This window comes from Asterias amurensis, chromosome 9, assembly GCF_032118995.1.
Source record: "Asterias amurensis chromosome 9, ASM3211899v1".
Lineage (NCBI taxonomy): Eukaryota > Metazoa > Echinodermata > Asteroidea > Forcipulatida > Asteriidae > Asterias > Asterias amurensis.
In genome coordinates this window covers 17799601-17817408 of record NC_092656.1, presented here as the reverse complement: position 1 = coordinate 17817408, position 17808 = coordinate 17799601, and the positions used below count along the sequence as shown (strand labels likewise).

At 44.9% G+C, this 17808-nt stretch overlaps 13 protein-coding genes and 3 non-coding genes across 16 annotated transcripts; all 16 read right to left on the bottom strand.

Moving 5' to 3' along the window:
• Nucleotides 1-773: 773 nt before the first annotated feature.
• On the bottom strand, nucleotides 774-1142 carry LOC139941667 (histone H2B, gonadal-like). The gene has a single exon (XM_071938263.1). The coding sequence runs from the start codon at nucleotides 1140-1142 to the stop codon at nucleotides 774-776; it is 369 nt and encodes a 122-aa protein (XP_071794364.1).
• An 872-nt stretch (nucleotides 1143-2014) lies between these two features.
• On the bottom strand, nucleotides 2015-2425 carry LOC139942002 (histone H3, embryonic). Its single transcript, XM_071938662.1, has one exon. It carries the CDS (start codon nucleotides 2423-2425, stop codon nucleotides 2015-2017), a length of 411 nt encoding a protein of 136 aa, XP_071794763.1.
• A 765-nt stretch (nucleotides 2426-3190) lies between these two features.
• Nucleotides 3191-3502, bottom strand: LOC139942054 (histone H4-like). Its single transcript, XM_071938738.1, has one exon. It carries the CDS (start codon nucleotides 3500-3502, stop codon nucleotides 3191-3193), a length of 312 nt encoding a protein of 103 aa, XP_071794839.1.
• A 232-nt stretch (nucleotides 3503-3734) lies between these two features.
• Nucleotides 3735-3928, bottom strand: LOC139942397 (U2 spliceosomal RNA). The gene has a single exon (XR_011786669.1). It is a non-coding gene; the product is annotated as a U2 spliceosomal RNA (small nuclear RNA).
• An 890-nt stretch (nucleotides 3929-4818) lies between these two features.
• LOC139941595 (histone H2A-like) lies at nucleotides 4819-5196 on the bottom strand. The gene has a single exon (XM_071938165.1). The coding sequence runs from the start codon at nucleotides 5194-5196 to the stop codon at nucleotides 4819-4821; it is 378 nt and encodes a 125-aa protein (XP_071794266.1).
• Nucleotides 5197-6196: 1000 nt separating this feature from the next.
• Nucleotides 6197-6565, bottom strand: LOC139941668 (histone H2B, gonadal-like). The gene has a single exon (XM_071938264.1). It carries the CDS (start codon nucleotides 6563-6565, stop codon nucleotides 6197-6199), a length of 369 nt encoding a protein of 122 aa, XP_071794365.1.
• Nucleotides 6566-7437: 872 nt separating this feature from the next.
• On the bottom strand, nucleotides 7438-7848 carry LOC139941988 (histone H3, embryonic). Its single transcript, XM_071938648.1, has one exon. The coding sequence runs from the start codon at nucleotides 7846-7848 to the stop codon at nucleotides 7438-7440; it is 411 nt and encodes a 136-aa protein (XP_071794749.1).
• A 765-nt stretch (nucleotides 7849-8613) lies between these two features.
• LOC139942063 (histone H4-like) lies at nucleotides 8614-8925 on the bottom strand. The gene has a single exon (XM_071938749.1). The coding sequence runs from the start codon at nucleotides 8923-8925 to the stop codon at nucleotides 8614-8616; it is 312 nt and encodes a 103-aa protein (XP_071794850.1).
• Nucleotides 8926-9157: 232 nt separating this feature from the next.
• Nucleotides 9158-9351, bottom strand: LOC139942396 (U2 spliceosomal RNA). Its single transcript, XR_011786668.1, has one exon. It is a non-coding gene; the product is annotated as a U2 spliceosomal RNA (small nuclear RNA).
• Nucleotides 9352-10241: 890 nt separating this feature from the next.
• LOC139941594 (histone H2A-like) lies at nucleotides 10242-10619 on the bottom strand. The gene has a single exon (XM_071938164.1). The coding sequence runs from the start codon at nucleotides 10617-10619 to the stop codon at nucleotides 10242-10244; it is 378 nt and encodes a 125-aa protein (XP_071794265.1).
• Nucleotides 10620-11619: 1000 nt separating this feature from the next.
• Nucleotides 11620-11988, bottom strand: LOC139941669 (histone H2B, gonadal-like). Its single transcript, XM_071938266.1, has one exon. It carries the CDS (start codon nucleotides 11986-11988, stop codon nucleotides 11620-11622), a length of 369 nt encoding a protein of 122 aa, XP_071794367.1.
• Nucleotides 11989-12860: 872 nt separating this feature from the next.
• LOC139941990 (histone H3, embryonic) lies at nucleotides 12861-13271 on the bottom strand. The gene has a single exon (XM_071938649.1). The coding sequence runs from the start codon at nucleotides 13269-13271 to the stop codon at nucleotides 12861-12863; it is 411 nt and encodes a 136-aa protein (XP_071794750.1).
• A 765-nt stretch (nucleotides 13272-14036) lies between these two features.
• On the bottom strand, nucleotides 14037-14348 carry LOC139942074 (histone H4-like). The gene has a single exon (XM_071938760.1). The coding sequence runs from the start codon at nucleotides 14346-14348 to the stop codon at nucleotides 14037-14039; it is 312 nt and encodes a 103-aa protein (XP_071794861.1).
• A 232-nt stretch (nucleotides 14349-14580) lies between these two features.
• LOC139942395 (U2 spliceosomal RNA) lies at nucleotides 14581-14774 on the bottom strand. The gene has a single exon (XR_011786667.1). It is a non-coding gene; the product is annotated as a U2 spliceosomal RNA (small nuclear RNA).
• An 890-nt stretch (nucleotides 14775-15664) lies between these two features.
• Nucleotides 15665-16042, bottom strand: LOC139941596 (histone H2A-like). The gene has a single exon (XM_071938166.1). The coding sequence runs from the start codon at nucleotides 16040-16042 to the stop codon at nucleotides 15665-15667; it is 378 nt and encodes a 125-aa protein (XP_071794267.1).
• Nucleotides 16043-17042: 1000 nt separating this feature from the next.
• Nucleotides 17043-17411, bottom strand: LOC139941686 (histone H2B, gonadal-like). Its single transcript, XM_071938284.1, has one exon. It carries the CDS (start codon nucleotides 17409-17411, stop codon nucleotides 17043-17045), a length of 369 nt encoding a protein of 122 aa, XP_071794385.1.
• Nucleotides 17412-17808: the final 397 nt, after the last annotated feature.

The following is a 17808-nucleotide window of genomic DNA, read 5'->3' as shown; positions in this document are numbered from 1 at the left end:
AGGGATAACTACTGCGGCGGTCCCCCCACCGTCACCACCCCTCTGAAAACAAGATAAGATTCCGAGGGAAAAAAAAACAACAACGACAACAACACCAACAACAACAACAACAACAAAAACAAAGCAAAAGCAAATATTTACAGAAACTGACAAACATCATGTTTGTTTGTTTTTGCGTGCTTATGTTTTTGTTGATTTTTCAAAATAAAACTATTATCAAACTTATAATTTTAAGTTAACTCTGGCGTATAAAGTCGCTGTTGTTGTTGGTGTTGTGTTGTATGTTATTCAAGTAATACGGTGTCATGAACAAGGCACTTACTCAATGTACGTCTTTCTTTCTTTCTTCAAGTCCAATCTTGTGAACTTCACTCGACTCGGTGACACATTTATTGCAGCCAAAAAATAGAGCAGAGCGTTGTCTTTTATAACTGACTGTCTGTAAAAGTAGAATAACAAAAAAGCAACGAGAAAGATGTTTATTGATCGCTAAAAATTATAGTGGACAAAGTTATCAAGATTATTTGAACTTCGTAAACAACGTTGTTGAGTTGTTCTACAGAGATATATAGAGGAGGCAGAAATATTTTAAAACATCCTTTAATATAATATGGCATTATTGTAAACCTGTTGATTTTATTTAATATTATTTAAAAAAAATGGGGAGGGTTGGTGTTACGGTGGTCACGTAATTCACGCATGTTTTGAATCTCTTTGGGAAATGTGTTGGCTCTGAAAAGAGCCGTTTGGATTGTGCATGACGCCGGACCTGCTTATTTTGAAGTTGTGTACTTGGTGACCGCCTTGGTGCCCTCGCTGACAGCGTGTTTGGCCAGCTCACCGGGGAGAAGGAGACGGACTGCAGTCTGGACCTCTCGGCTGGAGATGGTTGATTTCTTGTTGTAGTGCGCCAATCTAGAAGACTCGGCGGCAATGCGCTCGAAAATGTCGTTGACGAAGCTGTTCATAATTGACATGGCCTTGCTGGAAATGCCCGTGTCTGGATGAACCTGCTTCATGACCTTGTAGATGTAAATGCCGTAGCTCTCCTTGCGGCGACGCTTTCTCTTCTTGTCTGTCCGGATTGGCCCCTTGGTGTTACCGGCTTTCTTCTGTCCCTTTCCACTTGCTTTGGGAGGCATGGCTATAGAGTGCTGTGTTGCTGAGTTGGTAGAATCAATCAGACTGATGACTGGTACACCGGAGAAGGCTTAGCTTTATACTGCAAGTCGGGGATCCGGCGGCCATTAGGGCATTGTTAGCATTCGCGCGCCTCGCTGTGAGCAGTGAAGCGGTCCACCAGAAAAGTTGCGTGTCTGCAAGGATGGGTGTCTGAATAATGGGCAGGCAACCATTGGAAAGGAATGTTATACTCTGGTTAGAAATACAACACGAGTATAGTGTAACCCAAAACAAGTATCAGAAAATAATAATCAGAGAAACTTATCAAAAAAAAAAAAAAATCTGCAATGGCCCAAGCATGCATAGTACATTTTAAGAAAACGATACGATTAAATTACGGAGTAAAAGCAAATATATAAGCAATAGATTGACCTATAACCAACCCGACTAGACTGATAGAACGACCGACCCAATAAAAAAATGGCGGCGCGGCGTAAAGATAAACACCAACTGTTGTGTTTACAGCTAGCAGGTTTTGGGGTTTTGTTTTTTTCGTTCATGCTGTTGTAATTTAACTTCTGACTGCCATCGTAGCGGGCGCTATACAACATTTGTATAAAGTAGGCACGGTCCTCTTATACCGATAGTTATGTTTACACTGCACAGGTGTATACATTAGTTTGTCAAATTTCTAATGTTCTTGTGTGTTTGTTTGTTTATTTATTTGTTTATTTGTTTGGCCATTATTTTGCTTGTCTTTGTTTTGTTGGAGGATTGAGTGTGGAAGAGGAAAGATTGGAAGAAATAACGATTACACGGACGTGATTAAAATCTCTGTTAAGAAGTGGTGGCTCTGAAAAGAGCCGTTGTGTTTTGAGAAAGGAACGAATCCTCAGGCTCGTTCGCCACGAATTCGGCGGGCGAGTTGGATGTCCTTGGGCATGATGGTGACCCGCTTGGCGTGGATGGCGCAGAGATTGGTGTCTTCGAAGAGTCCCACGAGGTATGCCTCGCTTGCTTCTTGGAGCGCCATCACCGCGGAGCTCTGGAATCGCAGTTCGGTCTTGAAGTCTTGCGCTATTTCACGGACCAGTCTCTGGAAGGGAAGTTTTCGGATAAGCAGCTCTGTACTTTTCTGGTAACGGCGAATCTCACGCAGTGCCACAGTTCCGGGTCTGTAACGGTGAGGCTTCTTGACCCCGCCGGTGGCCGGGGCACTCTTTCGGGCAGCTTTGGTCGCCAACTGCTTTCGTGGGGCTTTTCCCCCGGTGCTCTTGCGTGCTGTCTGCTTGGTACGAGCCATTATCTTTGCTTACTGTTTACGATGTTGTGGTGCAGTTTCACGAGCAGCTCTTCTTAAAGGGTTGGGATGTCCGTTCAAGGATCGCCTCTGACAAAAGCGGGGACGCGATTGGCCAGCCCCCCAGTGCCGCCAGAACCGCTTGAGTGGTCACCAATTTCGCACGGACGGAGCTAGCTGCTTAATGGCACATGAGAAACAAAAATAGAGTAAGCGGAAAATAAACATGCTTTACAGATTACGGTTGCCCTCCCTCGCCCTTTTATGAGACTAAATTTCTTGAGGGCGAAAATACCGAGAGAGAGAGAGAGAGAGAAAGCATGAGCGACAAGGACTCGTTAACGTATTACTCACTTGATCTGCTTGAATATTTATAGTAACAGCCATCCACGTACGTGAATTGTAGAAAGGGGGGAAAAAAACACGGACAACCTTCTATCAACAATTAGACGCAACACTAAAAAGAGCTAGATCCATCGTTTTTAATTTTGGCAAAGGGGTTCAGCCTTAAACAAACCAAAAAGTCTAGATGTGGTGTGGTTGTATGTTTATTTATTTTTTTCTGGGATAGTTGCCCTACAAAATACCATGTATTAATTTAAAAAAACTAATTTTGCTTGAATATTATTACAGAAGAAAAATAACAAACAAGGACAAGGCAGTGAGTGGGTGGGGAAACCAAAATACAACCATCTGTAATTCTCTCTTTTTTGATTTTGTGGTGGCTCTGAAAAGAGCCGTTGTTTTCAATGTGGGGATTCGTTGGGCCTATCCTCCAAATCCGTAGAGGGTACGGCCTTGTCTCTTGAGTGCGTAGACGACATCCATGGCGGTGACGGTTTTTCTCTTGGAGTGTTCGCAGTACGTTACGGCATCACGGATGACATTCTCCAAGAACACCTTGAGGACACCGCGGGTCTCCTCGTAGATCAGACCGGAGATTCTCTTGACACCTCCTCGGCGTGCCAGACGACGGATGGCCGGCTTGGTGATACCCTGGATGTTGTCCCGCAACACTTTACGATGGCGCTTTGCACCCCCCTTGCCAAGCCCCTTTCCACCTTTACCGCGTCCAGACATAGTTGTGCTTAGCAGAGAGTATCAAGACAAGACAATGGTTCAACTGGCTGACGAGAGCGAATGAATTCAACCTGACCAGAGTAGAGTATCTTATGGCTTGCATTGCGGACGTGTGGGCCAGCAACATTATCGACTTGTTGTCAAACAAAGCAAATAGACTTGAATACCAACACAGTAAACAGGCGTTGAGACTAAACGAATTCTGACTTTGTATTTGATATTATCCCCGTGAGGGGAGTGGGCCGATATCCCGGATGTAGTGCGAAACCGGGCCAACCCGTGGCCTGGACGGGGCAAGCCCCTCTTCCATGGCCGTTCCTCAAAAATCAGATTAATATACTTGCTGCTCAATGAACAGCATTTCAGATATTATTCTGAAAAGAACAGATACTACACATGATCTTAGCCAAAAGGCCGAGAAGCGATACTCACCACAGGTTTTTCGAGAATAACCCACCTTTCGACATGGCACGAATCACAAGACATGCTGGGTGTCACAAGAGGGCGGTGTGACTTTTTTGACAACTTTTCACATACGGCGAACATTCGTTGTATCGAAAATAGAGCTACTCTGACCGCACACAAAGCAAGAGCTTGCATCAAAACCCAGATACATCCACGTGTAAACGTATGCAACACGCAAGTACATGTTATTCTAAAGTTTATGTTTACGTTATACAGTGTTGCCTGGTTGGGCTCGTCCCGCGCGTTTGTACACGCGGGTTAAGACAATGGACATTACAAGCGCGCGGAACACAACAATGCGTCACATTGCAGTATGCAAAACACTGTACATAGAAACAGCGTGCTGTGTGCATTGTCACATCCACCGCATGCAGTACGTTAACACACACACGGGCTACATTCGGCTTGCGACATCGTGATGGAAGGAATGATGTGTGATGATTATACACGCATGAAGAGATAACAGAAATTAAAGTAGAATACTTTATCTTTCAGTATTGAATCACCCGGTATTGGCGTTAGGTTGTGCCAAACATTAGTGTGTAAATAACTTTTGTTCTATGTCTATTGATACATCTTTTAACCTTTTGGTTCTAAACCGTTGCTCTCCTACAGTTAGCATCGCAACGAAAATAAAGCTTTGGTCTGACTTATGTGTGGTTTATAGGGTTACAAACAACTTATTGGATGATTGGTTACGCATGGAAAACAAATAGTATTTAATGAATTCAATAATTATGTGGGGGGGGGGGGTTGTCTTACAAACGCAATTCATGTTTAGAATCTCTCTTTGGATTTATGTGGTGGCTCCGTAAGAGCCGTTTGGTTTATCAGTGTAGCAAGAGCTGAGTTTAAGAGCTTGACTTGGCGGTTTTCTTTGGCAGCAGGACAGCTTGGATGTTGGGAAGTACACCACCCTGGGCAATGGTGACACCGCTGAGCAACTTGTTCAACTCTTCATCGTTTCGGATAGCGAGCTGTAGATGACGGGGGTTGATTCTTGATTTCTTGTTGTCTCGAGCAGCATTACCAGCCAGTTCCAGTATTTCTGCCGTGAGGTACTCCATGACTGCCGCCAAGTAGACAGGGGCGCCAGCACCAACGCGCTGAGCGTAGTTGCCCTTCCTCAAGAAGCGGTGTACTCTACCAACGGGAAATTGAAGTCCGGCCCTGGAGGATCGACTCTTTGCCTTGCTTCGGGCCTTACCGCTCTTTCCGCGTCCAGACATGACTGAATTGATATACTGAGCAAAGAGATTGAAAGAACTGCTGGGTGCTTTGAATCTGTGTGAATGAGTGTAGAGACTGCCAGTGGTGTACTTATGGCGTTGGGGTGGATCCCCAATGCACCAATCAGGTTTCTCCTCGCATGGACGCGCCCGGGTTCAGCGGAGCATTCTGGGCGGGGTGGACCACCAGCGGCGGGCGGGGGCGGCACGCAGTTCGAGGGGGAGGTAGGGATAACTACTGCGGCGGTCCCCCCACCGTCACCACCCCTCTGAAAACAAGATAAGATTCCGAGGGAAAAAAAAACAACAACGACAACAACACCAACAACAACAACAACAACAAAAACAAAGCAAAAGCAAATATTTACAGAAACTGACAAACATCATGTTTGTTTGTTTTTGCGTGCTTATGTTTTTGTTGATTTTTCAAAATAAAACTATTATCAAACTTATAATTTTAAGTTAACTCTGGCGTATAAAGTCGCTGTTGTTGTTGGTGTTGTGTTGTATGTTATTCAAGTAATACGGTGTCATGAACAAGGCACTTACTCAATGTACGTCTTTCTTTCTTTCTTCAAGTCCAATCTTGTGAACTTCACTCGACTCGGTGACACATTTATTGCAGCCAAAAAATAGAGCAGAGCGTTGTCTTTTATAACTGACTGTCTGTAAAAGTAGAATAACAAAAAAGCAACGAGAAAGATGTTTATTGATCGCTAAAAATTATAGTGGACAAAGTTATCAAGATTATTTGAACTTCGTAAACAACGTTGTTGAGTTGTTCTACAGAGATATATAGAGGAGGCAGAAATATTTTAAAACATCCTTTAATATAATATGGCATTATTGTAAACCTGTTGATTTTATTTAATATTATTTAAAAAAAATGGGGAGGGTTGGTGTTACGGTGGTCACGTAATTCACGCATGTTTTGAATCTCTTTGGGAAATGTGTTGGCTCTGAAAAGAGCCGTTTGGATTGTGCATGACGCCGGACCTGCTTATTTTGAAGTTGTGTACTTGGTGACCGCCTTGGTGCCCTCGCTGACAGCGTGTTTGGCCAGCTCACCGGGGAGAAGGAGACGGACTGCAGTCTGGACCTCTCGGCTGGAGATGGTTGATTTCTTGTTGTAGTGCGCCAATCTAGAAGACTCGGCGGCAATGCGCTCGAAAATGTCGTTGACGAAGCTGTTCATAATTGACATGGCCTTGCTGGAAATGCCCGTGTCTGGATGAACCTGCTTCATGACCTTGTAGATGTAAATGCCGTAGCTCTCCTTGCGGCGACGCTTTCTCTTCTTGTCTGTCCGGATTGGCCCCTTGGTGTTACCGGCTTTCTTCTGTCCCTTTCCACTTGCTTTGGGAGGCATGGCTATAGAGTGCTGTGTTGCTGAGTTGGTAGAATCAATCAGACTGATGACTGGTACACCGGAGAAGGCTTAGCTTTATACTGCAAGTCGGGGATCCGGCGGCCATTAGGGCATTGTTAGCATTCGCGCGCCTCGCTGTGAGCAGTGAAGCGGTCCACCAGAAAAGTTGCGTGTCTGCAAGGATGGGTGTCTGAATAATGGGCAGGCAACCATTGGAAAGGAATGTTATACTCTGGTTAGAAATACAACACGAGTATAGTGTAACCCAAAACAAGTATCAGAAAATAATAATCAGAGAAACTTATCAAAAAAAAAAAAAAATCTGCAATGGCCCAAGCATGCATAGTACATTTTAAGAAAACGATACGATTAAATTACGGAGTAAAAGCAAATATATAAGCAATAGATTGACCTATAACCAACCCGACTAGACTGATAGAACGACCGACCCAATAAAAAAATGGCGGCGCGGCGTAAAGATAAACACCAACTGTTGTGTTTACAGCTAGCAGGTTTTGGGGTTTTGTTTTTTTCGTTCATGCTGTTGTAATTTAACTTCTGACTGCCATCGTAGCGGGCGCTATACAACATTTGTATAAAGTAGGCACGGTCCTCTTATACCGATAGTTATGTTTACACTGCACAGGTGTATACATTAGTTTGTCAAATTTCTAATGTTCTTGTGTGTTTGTTTGTTTATTTATTTGTTTATTTGTTTGGCCATTATTTTGCTTGTCTTTGTTTTGTTGGAGGATTGAGTGTGGAAGAGGAAAGATTGGAAGAAATAACGATTACACGGACGTGATTAAAATCTCTGTTAAGAAGTGGTGGCTCTGAAAAGAGCCGTTGTGTTTTGAGAAAGGAACGAATCCTCAGGCTCGTTCGCCACGAATTCGGCGGGCGAGTTGGATGTCCTTGGGCATGATGGTGACCCGCTTGGCGTGGATGGCGCAGAGATTGGTGTCTTCGAAGAGTCCCACGAGGTATGCCTCGCTTGCTTCTTGGAGCGCCATCACCGCGGAGCTCTGGAATCGCAGTTCGGTCTTGAAGTCTTGCGCTATTTCACGGACCAGTCTCTGGAAGGGAAGTTTTCGGATAAGCAGCTCTGTACTTTTCTGGTAACGGCGAATCTCACGCAGTGCCACAGTTCCGGGTCTGTAACGGTGAGGCTTCTTGACCCCGCCGGTGGCCGGGGCACTCTTTCGGGCAGCTTTGGTCGCCAACTGCTTTCGTGGGGCTTTTCCCCCGGTGCTCTTGCGTGCTGTCTGCTTGGTACGAGCCATTATCTTTGCTTACTGTTTACGATGTTGTGGTGCAGTTTCACGAGCAGCTCTTCTTAAAGGGTTGGGATGTCCGTTCAAGGATCGCCTCTGACAAAAGCGGGGACGCGATTGGCCAGCCCCCCAGTGCCGCCAGAACCGCTTGAGTGGTCACCAATTTCGCACGGACGGAGCTAGCTGCTTAATGGCACATGAGAAACAAAAATAGAGTAAGCGGAAAATAAACATGCTTTACAGATTACGGTTGCCCTCCCTCGCCCTTTTATGAGACTAAATTTCTTGAGGGCGAAAATACCGAGAGAGAGAGAGAGAGAGAAAGCATGAGCGACAAGGACTCGTTAACGTATTACTCACTTGATCTGCTTGAATATTTATAGTAACAGCCATCCACGTACGTGAATTGTAGAAAGGGGGGAAAAAAACACGGACAACCTTCTATCAACAATTAGACGCAACACTAAAAAGAGCTAGATCCATCGTTTTTAATTTTGGCAAAGGGGTTCAGCCTTAAACAAACCAAAAAGTCTAGATGTGGTGTGGTTGTATGTTTATTTATTTTGTTCTGGGATAGTTGCCCTACAAAATACCATGTATTAATTTAAAAAAACTAATTTTGCTTGAATATTATTACAGAAGAAAAATAACAAACAAGGACAAGGCAGTGAGTGGGTGGGGAAACCAAAATACAACCATCTGTAATTCTCTCTTTTTTGATTTTGTGGTGGCTCTGAAAAGAGCCGTTGTTTTCAATGTGGGGATTCGTTGGGCCTATCCTCCAAATCCGTAGAGGGTACGGCCTTGTCTCTTGAGTGCGTAGACGACATCCATGGCGGTGACGGTTTTTCTCTTGGAGTGTTCGCAGTACGTTACGGCATCACGGATGACATTCTCCAAGAACACCTTGAGGACACCGCGGGTCTCCTCGTAGATCAGACCGGAGATTCTCTTGACACCTCCTCGGCGTGCCAGACGACGGATGGCCGGCTTGGTGATACCCTGGATGTTGTCCCGCAACACTTTACGATGGCGCTTTGCACCCCCCTTGCCAAGCCCCTTTCCACCTTTACCGCGTCCAGACATAGTTGTGCTTAGCAGAGAGTATCAAGACAAGACAATGGTTCAACTGGCTGACGAGAGCGAATGAATTCAACCTGACCAGAGTAGAGTATCTTATGGCTTGCATTGCGGACGTGTGGGCCAGCAACATTATCGACTTGTTGTCAAACAAAGCAAATAGACTTGAATACCAACACAGTAAACAGGCGTTGAGACTAAACGAATTCTGACTTTGTATTTGATATTATCCCCGTGAGGGGAGTGGGCCGATATCCCGGATGTAGTGCGAAACCGGGCCAACCCGTGGCCTGGACGGGGCAAGCCCCTCTTCCATGGCCGTTCCTCAAAAATCAGATTAATATACTTGCTGCTCAATGAACAGCATTTCAGATATTATTCTGAAAAGAACAGATACTACACATGATCTTAGCCAAAAGGCCGAGAAGCGATACTCACCACAGGTTTTTCGAGAATAACCCACCTTTCGACATGGCACGAATCACAAGACATGCTGGGTGTCACAAGAGGGCGGTGTGACTTTTTTGACAACTTTTCACATACGGCGAACATTCGTTGTATCGAAAATAGAGCTACTCTGACCGCACACAAAGCAAGAGCTTGCATCAAAACCCAGATACATCCACGTGTAAACGTATGCAACACGCAAGTACATGTTATTCTAAAGTTTATGTTTACGTTATACAGTGTTGCCTGGTTGGGCTCGTCCCGCGCGTTTGTACACGCGGGTTAAGACAATGGACATTACAAGCGCGCGGAACACAACAATGCGTCACATTGCAGTATGCAAAACACTGTACATAGAAACAGCGTGCTGTGTGCATTGTCACATCCACCGCATGCAGTACGTTAACACACACACGGGCTACATTCGGCTTGCGACATCGTGATGGAAGGAATGATGTGTGATGATTATACACGCATGAAGAGATAACAGAAATTAAAGTAGAATACTTTATCTTTCAGTATTGAATCACCCGGTATTGGCGTTAGGTTGTGCCAAACATTAGTGTGTAAATAACTTTTGTTCTATGTCTATTGATACATCTTTTAACCTTTTGGTTCTAAACCGTTGCTCTCCTACAGTTAGCATCGCAACGAAAATAAAGCTTTGGTCTGACTTATGTGTGGTTTATAGGGTTACAAACAACTTATTGGATGATTGGTTACGCATGGAAAACAAATAGTATTTAATGAATTCAATAATTATGTGGGGGGGGGGGGTTGTCTTACAAACGCAATTCATGTTTAGAATCTCTCTTTGGATTTATGTGGTGGCTCCGTAAGAGCCGTTTGGTTTATCAGTGTAGCAAGAGCTGAGTTTAAGAGCTTGACTTGGCGGTTTTCTTTGGCAGCAGGACAGCTTGGATGTTGGGAAGTACACCACCCTGGGCAATGGTGACACCGCTGAGCAACTTGTTCAACTCTTCATCGTTTCGGATAGCGAGCTGTAGATGACGGGGGTTGATTCTTGATTTCTTGTTGTCTCGAGCAGCATTACCAGCCAGTTCCAGTATTTCTGCCGTGAGGTACTCCATGACTGCCGCCAAGTAGACAGGGGCGCCAGCACCAACGCGCTGAGCGTAGTTGCCCTTCCTCAAGAAGCGGTGTACTCTACCAACGGGAAATTGAAGTCCGGCCCTGGAGGATCGACTCTTTGCCTTGCTTCGGGCCTTACCGCTCTTTCCGCGTCCAGACATGACTGAATTGATATACTGAGCAAAGAGATTGAAAGAACTGCTGGGTGCTTTGAATCTGTGTGAATGGGTGTAGAGACTGCCAGTGGTGTACTTATGGCGTTGGGGTGGATCCCCAATGCACCAATCAGGTTTCTCCTCGCATGGACGCGCCCGGGTTCAGCGGAGCATTCTGGGCGGGGTGGACCACCAGCGGCGGGCGGGGGCGGCACGCAGTTCGAGGGGGAGGTAGGGATAACTACTGCGGCGGTCCCCCCACCGTCACCACCCCTCTGAAAACAAGATAAGATTCCGAGGGAAAAAAAAACAACAACGACAACAACACCAACAACAACAACAACAACAAAAACAAAGCAAAAGCAAATATTTACAGAAACTGACAAACATCATGTTTGTTTGTTTTTGCGTGCTTATGTTTTTGTTGATTTTTCAAAATAAAACTATTATCAAACTTATAATTTTAAGTTAACTCTGGCGTATAAAGTCGCTGTTGTTGTTGGTGTTGTGTTGTATGTTATTCAAGTAATACGGTGTCATGAACAAGGCACTTACTCAATGTACGTCTTTCTTTCTTTCTTCAAGTCCAATCTTGTGAACTTCACTCGACTCGGTGACACATTTATTGCAGCCAAAAAATAGAGCAGAGCGTTGTCTTTTATAACTGACTGTCTGTAAAAGTAGAATAACAAAAAAGCAACGAGAAAGATGTTTATTGATCGCTAAAAATTATAGTGGACAAAGTTATCAAGATTATTTGAACTTCGTAAACAACGTTGTTGAGTTGTTCTACAGAGATATATAGAGGAGGCAGAAATATTTTAAAACATCCTTTAATATAATATGGCATTATTGTAAACCTGTTGATTTTATTTAATATTATTTAAAAAAAATGGGGAGGGTTGGTGTTACGGTGGTCACGTAATTCACGCATGTTTTGAATCTCTTTGGGAAATGTGTTGGCTCTGAAAAGAGCCGTTTGGATTGTGCATGACGCCGGACCTGCTTATTTTGAAGTTGTGTACTTGGTGACCGCCTTGGTGCCCTCGCTGACAGCGTGTTTGGCCAGCTCACCGGGGAGAAGGAGACGGACTGCAGTCTGGACCTCTCGGCTGGAGATGGTTGATTTCTTGTTGTAGTGCGCCAATCTAGAAGACTCGGCGGCAATGCGCTCGAAAATGTCGTTGACGAAGCTGTTCATAATTGACATGGCCTTGCTGGAAATGCCCGTGTCTGGATGAACCTGCTTCATGACCTTGTAGATGTAAATGCCGTAGCTCTCCTTGCGGCGACGCTTTCTCTTCTTGTCTGTCCGGATTGGCCCCTTGGTGTTACCGGCTTTCTTCTGTCCCTTTCCACTTGCTTTGGGAGGCATGGCTATAGAGTGCTGTGTTGCTGAGTTGGTAGAATCAATCAGACTGATGACTGGTACACCGGAGAAGGCTTAGCTTTATACTGCAAGTCGGGGATCCGGCGGCCATTAGGGCATTGTTAGCATTCGCGCGCCTCGCTGTGAGCAGTGAAGCGGTCCACCAGAAAAGTTGCGTGTCTGCAAGGATGGGTGTCTGAATAATGGGCAGGCAACCATTGGAAAGGAATGTTATACTCTGGTTAGAAATACAACACGAGTATAGTGTAACCCAAAACAAGTATCAGAAAATAATAATCAGAGAAACTTATCAAAAAAAAAAAAAAATCTGCAATGGCCCAAGCATGCATAGTACATTTTAAGAAAACGATACGATTAAATTACGGAGTAAAAGCAAATATATAAGCAATAGATTGACCTATAACCAACCCGACTAGACTGATAGAACGACCGACCCAATAAAAAAATGGCGGCGCGGCGTAAAGATAAACACCAACTGTTGTGTTTACAGCTAGCAGGTTTTGGGGTTTTGTTTTTTTCGTTCATGCTGTTGTAATTTAACTTCTGACTGCCATCGTAGCGGGCGCTATACAACATTTGTATAAAGTAGGCACGGTCCTCTTATACCGATAGTTATGTTTACACTGCACAGGTGTATACATTAGTTTGTCAAATTTCTAATGTTCTTGTGTGTTTGTTTGTTTATTTATTTGTTTATTTGTTTGGCCATTATTTTGCTTGTCTTTGTTTTGTTGGAGGATTGAGTGTGGAAGAGGAAAGATTGGAAGAAATAACGATTACACGGACGTGATTAAAATCTCTGTTAAGAAGTGGTGGCTCTGAAAAGAGCCGTTGTGTTTTGAGAAAGGAACGAATCCTCAGGCTCGTTCGCCACGAATTCGGCGGGCGAGTTGGATGTCCTTGGGCATGATGGTGACCCGCTTGGCGTGGATGGCGCAGAGATTGGTGTCTTCGAAGAGTCCCACGAGGTATGCCTCGCTTGCTTCTTGGAGCGCCATCACCGCGGAGCTCTGGAATCGCAGTTCGGTCTTGAAGTCTTGCGCTATTTCACGGACCAGTCTCTGGAAGGGAAGTTTTCGGATAAGCAGCTCTGTACTTTTCTGGTAACGGCGAATCTCACGCAGTGCCACAGTTCCGGGTCTGTAACGGTGAGGCTTCTTGACCCCGCCGGTGGCCGGGGCACTCTTTCGGGCAGCTTTGGTCGCCAACTGCTTTCGTGGGGCTTTTCCCCCGGTGCTCTTGCGTGCTGTCTGCTTGGTACGAGCCATTATCTTTGCTTACTGTTTACGATGTTGTGGTGCAGTTTCACGAGCAGCTCTTCTTAAAGGGTTGGGATGTCCGTTCAAGGATCGCCTCTGACAAAAGCGGGGACGCGATTGGCCAGCCCCCCAGTGCCGCCAGAACCGCTTGAGTGGTCACCAATTTCGCACGGACGGAGCTAGCTGCTTAATGGCACATGAGAAACAAAAATAGAGTAAGCGGAAAATAAACATGCTTTACAGATTACGGTTGCCCTCCCTCGCCCTTTTATGAGACTAAATTTCTTGAGGGCGAAAATACCGAGAGAGAGAGAGAGAGAGAAAGCATGAGCGACAAGGACTCGTTAACGTATTACTCACTTGATCTGCTTGAATATTTATAGTAACAGCCATCCACGTACGTGAATTGTAGAAAGGGGGGAAAAAAACACGGACAACCTTCTATCAACAATTAGACGCAACACTAAAAAGAGCTAGATCCATCGTTTTTAATTTTGGCAAAGGGGTTCAGCCTTAAACAAACCAAAAAGTCTAGATGTGGTGTGGTTGTATGTTTATTTATTTTTTTCTGGGATAGTTGCCCTACAAAATACCATGTATTAATTTAAAAAAACTAATTTTGCTTGAATATTATTACAGAAGAAAAATAACAAACAAGGACAAGGCAGTGAGTGGGTGGGGAAACCAAAATACAACCATCTGTAATTCTCTCTTTTTTGATTTTGTGGTGGCTCTGAAAAGAGCCGTTGTTTTCAATGTGGGGATTCGTTGGGCCTATCCTCCAAATCCGTAGAGGGTACGGCCTTGTCTCTTGAGTGCGTAGACGACATCCATGGCGGTGACGGTTTTTCTCTTGGAGTGTTCGCAGTACGTTACGGCATCACGGATGACATTCTCCAAGAACACCTTGAGGACACCGCGGGTCTCCTCGTAGATCAGACCGGAGATTCTCTTGACACCTCCTCGGCGTGCCAGACGACGGATGGCCGGCTTGGTGATACCCTGGATGTTGTCCCGCAACACTTTACGATGGCGCTTTGCACCCCCCTTGCCAAGCCCCTTTCCACCTTTACCGCGTCCAGACATAGTTGTGCTTAGCAGAGAGTATCAAGACAAGACAATGGTTCAACTGGCTGACGAGAGCGAATGAATTCAACCTGACCAGAGTAGAGTATCTTATGGCTTGCATTGCGGACGTGTGGGCCAGCAACATTATCGACTTGTTGTCAAACAAAGCAAATAGACTTGAATACCAACACAGTAAACAGGCGTTGAGACTAAACGAATTCTGACTTTGTATTTGATATTATCCCCGTGAGGGGAGTGGGCCGATATCCCGGATGTAGTGCGAAACCGGGCCAACCCGTGGCCTGGACGGGGCAAGCCCCTCTTCCATGGCCGTTCCTCAAAAATCAGATTAATATACTTGCTGCTCAATGAACAGCATTTCAGATATTATTCTGAAAAGAACAGATACTACACATGATCTTAGCCAAAAGGCCGAGAAGCGATACTCACCACAGGTTTTTCGAGAATAACCCACCTTTCGACATGGCACGAATCACAAGACATGCTGGGTGTCACAAGAGGGCGGTGTGACTTTTTTGACAACTTTTCACATACGGCGAACATTCGTTGTATCGAAAATAGAGCTACTCTGACCGCACACAAAGCAAGAGCTTGCATCAAAACCCAGATACATCCACGTGTAAACGTATGCAACACGCAAGTACATGTTATTCTAAAGTTTATGTTTACGTTATACAGTGTTGCCTGGTTGGGCTCGTCCCGCGCGTTTGTACACGCGGGTTAAGACAATGGACATTACAAGCGCGCGGAACACAACAATGCGTCACATTGCAGTATGCAAAACACTGTACATAGAAACAGCGTGCTGTGTGCATTGTCACATCCACCGCATGCAGTACGTTAACACACACACGGGCTACATTCGGCTTGCGACATCGTGATGGAAGGAATGATGTGTGATGATTATACACGCATGAAGAGATAACAGAAATTAAAGTAGAATACTTTATCTTTCAGTATTGAATCACCCGGTATTGGCGTTAGGTTGTGCCAAACATTAGTGTGTAAATAACTTTTGTTCTATGTCTATTGATACATCTTTTAACCTTTTGGTTCTAAACCGTTGCTCTCCTACAGTTAGCATCGCAACGAAAATAAAGCTTTGGTCTGACTTATGTGTGGTTTATAGGGTTACAAACAACTTATTGGATGATTGGTTACGCATGGAAAACAAATAGTATTTAATGAATTCAATAATTATGTGGGGGGGGGGGGTTGTCTTACAAACGCAATTCATGTTTAGAATCTCTCTTTGGATTTATGTGGTGGCTCCGTAAGAGCCGTTTGGTTTATCAGTGTAGCAAGAGCTGAGTTTAAGAGCTTGACTTGGCGGTTTTCTTTGGCAGCAGGACAGCTTGGATGTTGGGAAGTACACCACCCTGGGCAATGGTGACACCGCTGAGCAACTTGTTCAACTCTTCATCGTTTCGGATAGCGAGCTGTAGATGACGGGGGTTGATTCTTGATTTCTTGTTGTCTCGAGCAGCATTACCAGCCAGTTCCAGTATTTCTGCCGTGAGGTACTCCATGACTGCCGCCAAGTAGACAGGGGCGCCAGCACCAACGCGCTGAGCGTAGTTGCCCTTCCTCAAGAAGCGGTGTACTCTACCAACGGGAAATTGAAGTCCGGCCCTGGAGGATCGACTCTTTGCCTTGCTTCGGGCCTTACCGCTCTTTCCGCGTCCAGACATGACTGAATTGATATACTGAGCAAAGAGATTGAAAGAACTGCTGGGTGCTTTGAATCTGTGTGAATGAGTGTAGAGACTGCCAGTGGTGTACTTATGGCGTTGGGGTGGATCCCCAATGCACCAATCAGGTTTCTCCTCGCATGGACGCGCCCGGGTTCAGCGGAGCATTCTGGGCGGGGTGGACCACCAGCGGCGGGCGGGGGCGGCACGCAGTTCGAGGGGGAGGTAGGGATAACTACTGCGGCGGTCCCCCCACCGTCACCACCCCTCTGAAAACAAGATAAGATTCCGAGGGAAAAAAAAACAACAACGACAACAACACCAACAACAACAACAACAACAAAAACAAAGCAAAAGCAAATATTTACAGAAACTGACAAACATCATGTTTGTTTGTTTTTGCGTGCTTATGTTTTTGTTGATTTTTCAAAATAAAACTATTATCAAACTTATAATTTTAAGTTAACTCTGGCGTATAAAGTCGCTGTTGTTGTTGGTGTTGTGTTGTATGTTATTCAAGTAATACGGTGTCATGAACAAGGCACTTACTCAATGTACGTCTTTCTTTCTTTCTTCAAGTCCAATCTTGTGAACTTCACTCGACTCGGTGACACATTTATTGCAGCCAAAAAATAGAGCAGAGCGTTGTCTTTTATAACTGACTGTCTGTAAAAGTAGAATAACAAAAAAGCAACGAGAAAGATGTTTATTGATCGCTAAAAATTATAGTGGACAAAGTTATCAAGATTATTTGAACTTCGTAAACAACGTTGTTGAGTTGTTCTACAGAGATATATAGAGGAGGCAGAAATATTTTAAAACATCCTTTAATATAATATGGCATTATTGTAAACCTGTTGATTTTATTTAATATTATTTAAAAAAAATGGGGAGGGTTGGTGTTACGGTGGTCACGTAATTCACGCATGTTTTGAATCTCTTTGGGAAATGTGTTGGCTCTGAAAAGAGCCGTTTGGATTGTGCATGACGCCGGACCTGCTTATTTTGAAGTTGTGTACTTGGTGACCGCCTTGGTGCCCTCGCTGACAGCGTGTTTGGCCAGCTCACCGGGGAGAAGGAGACGGACTGCAGTCTGGACCTCTCGGCTGGAGATGGTTGATTTCTTGTTGTAGTGCGCCAATCTAGAAGACTCGGCGGCAATGCGCTCGAAAATGTCGTTGACGAAGCTGTTCATAATTGACATGGCCTTGCTGGAAATGCCCGTGTCTGGATGAACCTGCTTCATGACCTTGTAGATGTAAATGCCGTAGCTCTCCTTGCGGCGACGCTTTCTCTTCTTGTCTGTCCGGATTGGCCCCTTGGTGTTACCGGCTTTCTTCTGTCCCTTTCCACTTGCTTTGGGAGGCATGGCTATAGAGTGCTGTGTTGCTGAGTTGGTAGAATCAATCAGACTGATGACTGGTACACCGGAGAAGGCTTAGCTTTATACTGCAAGTCGGGGATCCGGCGGCCATTAGGGCATTGTTAGCATTCGCGCGCCTCGCTGTGAGCAGTGAAGCGGTCCACCAGAAAAGTTGCGTGTCTGCAAGGATGGGTGTCTGAATAATGGGCAGGCAACCATTGGAAAGGAATGTTATACTCTGGTTAGAAATACAACACGAGTATAGTGTAACCCAAAACAAGTATCAGAAAATAATAATCAGAGAAACTTATCAAAAAAAAAAAAAAATCTGCAATGGCCCAAGCATGCATAGTACATTTTAAGAAAACGATACGATTAAATTACGGAGTAAAAGCAAATATAT